Source organism: Vigna unguiculata, chromosome 8, assembly GCF_037176805.1.
Source record: "Vigna unguiculata cultivar grain cowpea cultivar isolate G323 ecotype 2 chromosome 8, ASM3717680v1, whole genome shotgun sequence".
In the NCBI taxonomy this organism is placed as follows: Eukaryota; Viridiplantae; Streptophyta; class Magnoliopsida; order Fabales; family Fabaceae; genus Vigna; species Vigna unguiculata.
Window position 1 is genome coordinate 27,662,403 of NC_140799.1, and position 5,877 is coordinate 27,668,279.

General features: G+C 32.4%; 1 protein-coding gene across 1 annotated transcript; it reads left to right on the forward strand.

Moving 5' to 3' along the window:
- The first annotated feature begins 580 nt into the window (after nucleotides 1-580).
- On the forward strand, nucleotides 581-4,676 carry LOC114195305 (putative pumilio homolog 8, chloroplastic). Its single transcript, XM_028085723.2, has 5 exons — nucleotides 581-2,064; nucleotides 2,174-2,336; nucleotides 2,963-3,126; nucleotides 3,497-3,752; nucleotides 4,175-4,676. Exons 1-5 carry the CDS (start codon nucleotides 896-898, stop codon nucleotides 4,277-4,279), a joined length of 1,857 nt encoding a protein of 618 aa, XP_027941524.1. The 5' UTR covers nucleotides 581-895; the 3' UTR covers nucleotides 4,280-4,676.
- The last annotated feature ends 1,201 nt before the right edge of the window (nucleotides 4,677-5,877 follow it).

Below are 5,877 nucleotides of genomic sequence, written 5' to 3' on the forward strand. Positions count from 1 at the left end.
TTATTTATTAGAACATTAAATTAAATAATGATTATTTTAATATTTTTAAGATATTAGTCATAGTTTTGAAACATTATATATTTTTTGCATAATATAAAAAGTACAGAAATAAAATATATATTTGTATAATATAGTAAAATTTTGTTTTGCAAAATATTTATAAAAGCTAAACTAAAAATTAATTTAAAAAAGTTATATGTAATTTTGATAAATAAAATATCATTTAAACATACATAATTCATATTATATTCTAATATTATTTAATTTATTATTTTTGTGTATACAAAATATGATATAATTATACATTGTCTTATATTTTTTTTATATATCATGTCCAAGTTTTTTTCAAAAATATTAAAATTAGAAACAACTCACTAAATCAATTATTAATTGGTAGAATATTTAAGGACATGGAGATTAATTAGTTTTTTTTTACACTGTGCTACTAATATTTTTGTGTCTAATGATTATATGATTTTAGGATACCAAAATAACAGCTCTTGTTGGAAGCATAACAAAAAGCAAACAAACGCAATCTCTAACAGTAGAACAGAGAAGTTGCACAGCCTTGTGTTGTCAATTTCGTCTTACAGTGCAGTGTCGATTTTGTGTGAACAGTATACACAACTGTGTCAAACCCAATCAAAAATCAAGGAAAAAGTTACGTTGATTCAAATCAAAAACCTCCTTTTGCGATTCTTCCTCCTCCACTTTCTCCTAAAAGGGAACAAAAAATCCTCACGGAACGGGTGGATTCAAACGCAATAGTGCTACCTACACTCTGCCACGTGTCCCCTTCCCCCTTTTCTATTTTCATTCCCCTTCTCGTTTTTCCCTTTCATCAGAATATCCGCAAACTACGCCATGGGAAACGAAGAGGTTGGAGTTTGGTTGAATGGGTTTCCTTAACCTTCACCGTGCCAACGTCACGCCACAACCTTCCACTGCTCCCACCAACACCTTTCCGATGTGGGACGAGAACAACATGATCAACCACGACCATGATGTCGATGTGTTGCTGTCTAATGATTTTGCTAGAATGGCTGTTTTTGGTGAACAAGGGGATGGTGGTAACAAAACTAGAGGATATGGTGTTGATGTTATGGACTCATCGTACACACATGCATTCTCACACTCACACTCAAACCCACACTCACTCTCACTCTCACTCTCACACACACCTAGTAGTTCTTTGGATGGATACACACATGTTGGTGAAGAAAGGGTTGCCCCATCGTCTGGTTGGGGTGTGAGGGCTTCTTCTGATGATGTGAAGGGACACACTTTCGGATCTCCAATGGAGTTTAATCAAAGGAGGAACACTTGCTATAGCAATCTTCAAATGCAGAATCCGTTTCATGGTAGAGGGTCATTTGCAATGGATTGGGACATGAGGAATCCCTTTATGCTCTCTCAAAGTCACCCCAAGCTTACTACGAATACGAATATGAACACTCCATCGCCTCATTTTTTCCCGGCAGTGAAAGAAATTGCACCGACGAGGGTGATCGTAGCCCCCAGTGCTGAATTTTCGCATTCTAGAGGGGACCCTGTGGCCTTTCAATGTGATGGTGGATTTATCATGCAGCAAGAGAGGGAGGTAAAGTGGTGTGTTGGAGGAAAAGGGTGCAATAATTCTTTGAGGGCTTTACCTTCGCCAGCTCAAGCAGTGCCTGATGAAGTTCCTCAATTCATTTCTTCTCGTGTTCCTATCAGACATGAAAAGAATGGCATTCTTTCAAATGACGTTTCTCTTTCACCGCGGCCATTGTTGTTCAATTTTGGTCCTTTGGTTAGGTTCCAAGGTTACATTTACCACCTGGCCAAGGATCAGAATGGTTGTCGCTTCCTACAGAAGATGGTTGATGAGGGCACCTCTGAAGATGCACAAATAGTGTTTAACGGAGTTATAGATGATGTTGTTGAGCTTATGATGGACCCTTTTGGGAATTACCTCGTGCAAAAGCTGATTGATGTGTGTGCTGAAGATGAAAGATTGCATATTGTGTCAATGTTGACTAAAGAACCAGGGCAACTACTCAAAACCTCTTTCAATACCCACGGGTAATTGTATCCTACCGTTGAACTATGATATTGTTCTACTTTTCTGTATCTTGATGAACCTGTTTGATTTTCTCTATGCTATGCTGAATTGATACTTCTGTCGTATTAGGACTCGGGTGGTTCAGAAATTGATTGCTACTGTGAACTCTAGAAATCAAATTGCATTGCTGAGGTCTGCCATTCAACCTGATTTTCTTGATCTTGTCAAGGATCTCAATGGAAATCATGTTATACAACGTTGCTTGCAATACTTCAGTTGTAAAGATAACGAGGTATATATAACACTTCTCTCTTTTGCTTCTTGTGTTACTCTTAAACTGACAGCTAATTTTGATATAATGAATAAACTATATGGAATAACTATATTTCAATGTAATGTTGATGTAGCGGTTGAGATTTTGTATTTAATCTCAAATTTTGTTCTAAGTTGTATGGAGGTATCATTTCAGATCTTGATTGACTTCATCATCATAGCACAATGGTCTCTAATTAACACCACTCAGAGCATAGGGCATTCCTGTTTCATTAACGTCTAACAAAACGGGTTCATTCAGTAAAATCTTAGCTTCTTAGAGTGAGCTCTCATACTTTGGCACATTAAAATGTACTTTTGGCAATCTTACACGTCCATGCATATACATATATTCTATATATTCTAATTGCTAATTCAATTGGATCAAAGGAAGGAGTTTGTTGGAAACTATTATGGTTATGGTATCACGGCTGTTTATAATCATGAAGAAAATATTATTATAGACGCTTCTAGAAATACATTTTTATGGTGGATATCCAAATTCTCAAGCTTTGTGCACATGCCTTCCTATTCAATTATTTTTCTGTCTTACACCTTTGGATTGAAACTAAGTTTCATCACACTTCCCTCTATCATTTATTGCAGTTTATTTTTGATGCTGCTACAAAATTCTGTGTTGACATAGCTACTCATGAACATGGGTGTTGTGTACTACAACGTTGCATTGATTACTCCACCGGAAAGTACCAAGATAAGCTGATAAAGGAAATATGCAGACATGGGCTTATTCTTGCTCAAGATCCATTTGGGTAATTAGCCTGACCTTGTATCTGCTAATATTCCACTCAAATGGAAAATCTTGATGAACCAATTTTCAAAATGATTTAGATTGGATTTCACCTTACCTTGCCAAACTTTGAAATTTCTTTTCTTCTGTATTTGGTTTGTAGTAAAGTGTTCTTCCATTAATGACGGGTAAATTAAAATTCTTCCTGTACTCCTGCGAGGTTTTTCAACTTCATTTCTTTTCCATTTGTATGTTAACATGTTAGCTACCATTTGTGACAACATGCACGAATCATAGCTAAAAAACATTGGAACCAAGATTCCTGAATCATAGTTTGTATTTGATTTAAAACCAGTCTCTGAAAGCAAACTTTTCAATATGTTGCACTGCAGAAATTACGTTGTTCAGTATATTATAGAGATGGAGATCCCAAGTGCCTCATCGAAGCTGCATTCCCAGTTCAAAGGAAACTACGTAAACCTTTCCATGCAAAAGTTTAGCAGTCACGTAGTTGAAAAATGCCTCGTGCATATTGCAGAGAGCAGGTCCAGAATAGTCCAAGAGATGTTATCTTATCCTCACTTTGAGCGCTTCCTACCAGACCCATATGCCAACTATGTTGTTCAACGTGCTCTCGGAGTAACCAAGGTTTGTAACTCAAATACAATAAAGTAAATGTTTGTAATACATTTTCTAACATTGTTCACTGTTATTAATTAAAATTTATTAAAGAACCACTATAAAAGATGAGGCTCACTTCTTTATACAACTCGTGAATAAAGAGGGAGTCTTACTTTAGTAGAACAAATGAATTCTAGGTTTATATATCAGAGTGATAATGTGATAATTTGAGACTATTTCTTCATGAAGCTTCCTCCTTTTACTATAACCCAAATGACATTTTTTTATCTCATTTACCTTGCCATTTTATTATTAAAAACTGTGAAACTCACAAAGTTATTAACATTTCTTGCATTCAGTAACAGCTTTACCTCAATATTCTGTTTTACTATTTATTCATTTCAGTATTGTGATGCTTTTTCTTCTTTGTATCTTTTTGTTTGAAATAGGGTTCTCTGCATACATCTCTGGTGGAAGCAGTTCGACCCCACAAAATCTTGCGCACCAACCCTTATTGCAAAAGGATTTTCTCAAGGAACCTACTTAATAAGTGATGAATCAGTGCAGGTAGACAAGATATGTTGTTGTTCTCTCGAGTTTTTCTTCACTGTTTTTCTCATAATTAAGTTTCTCTTTGTTTTATACTTCTATTATGTCTTGGTCACTAGCATATGTTGTATGTATGCCTACTTGACTGTGTAAGAATCTGAGCCAAATCTACCGGAAACAAGTTTGAGCTACCCTCTGATTTTAAGGCTCTGAAAGCTCCAAAGGCAAGTTTTGTTTTCTAGATGCATATAATGCAGCTTTGTCCTGCACTATTCTGTTGTGCTGTGGATGTATGATGTACGATACATCCTAGATATGGTGTTATATTTGTTTTTGTTTTCTACGTAGAATGATGTGTGGATTTTCCAGGATGTTCTGTTTTGATATTATAATAATATTTTGTTGGGAGTGTGGGAAATTTTATGTCCTTTTTGGGTCTAAAATAGTTAAAATTATATAAATAATCTCTTCTCTAATGGATTCGCTACGGTCAATAAACTTATCATGGTCAATCCTATAGTGGTTATTAAAGCTTGATTTTGTGAAAGAGTTATGTATGAGTTTAACTTTTTAATATTTTCAGCAAAAAACATTACAAATTAGTTTATACTATCAAAGTTTGTATGTTAAAAACAACTTAAATACTTTTTTTAGTTACCGAAATATATGATTATATTTTGAAACTAATAAAAACTTATTCTTCACAAGCACTCTAATAAGAGCTTAAAGATATATCTTGTTAGGTTAAAAGTACGAAATGAAAATAAAAATAAAAATATTCAATTCTAATTTATAGAAATTTTTAAAACACCTTTAAATTACATTATAAATGTGTTAACACCAACATACATACTTGTAAAAATTGTATTAAAAAGCAAAAAATTAAAATTAAAATCTTGAATTTTATAAGCAATAGTTGTGCATTATGGTGCAATATTATACATACGAGTCAAATTCAAAGGCTTGTTGATAGTAGGTCATTGCAATCTGAATTGGATGAAAACTTGGTGGGCCTTTCTTTCTACACCTCCGATCATTTTTTTTTACCTCTAAAAATCTCTAAAATTTCAAAAATACATTTTGATCATTTGAGTGAAGTTATGTACACCACACTCCAAAATCGTTTTCAAATGTTGACTTCTGATAAAATATATTTCTGAAAATCGACATTCACTTCAAATTTTAGACTTTCACATATTAAAGAAAATATATATATATATATATATATATATATATATATTCTAATTTGAAATGTTATTATTTTTAACAAAATTTAAATATTAAACAAAATTAAATAAAGTAGAATAAATTTTTCATTTTTTTATTTAAAGTTTAATTTTATTTGAATTTTACTTATTTTGATACTCATATTTATTTTTTAGTATATTAAATAAACGTAAAATTATGTATATAGATATTAATATTTTTTTTTATTTTTAAAATATATATTAAGAAATATTAAAAAATAAAAAATAAAAAAAATAATAAATAATAAACTAAAAAAAAATTAAAACTTAGAAAACATAAATTTTAATTAAAACTAAAAATATTTAAAATAAAATTAATTTGTTGACTTCTGGAAGTCGACTTCCGGGAATATATT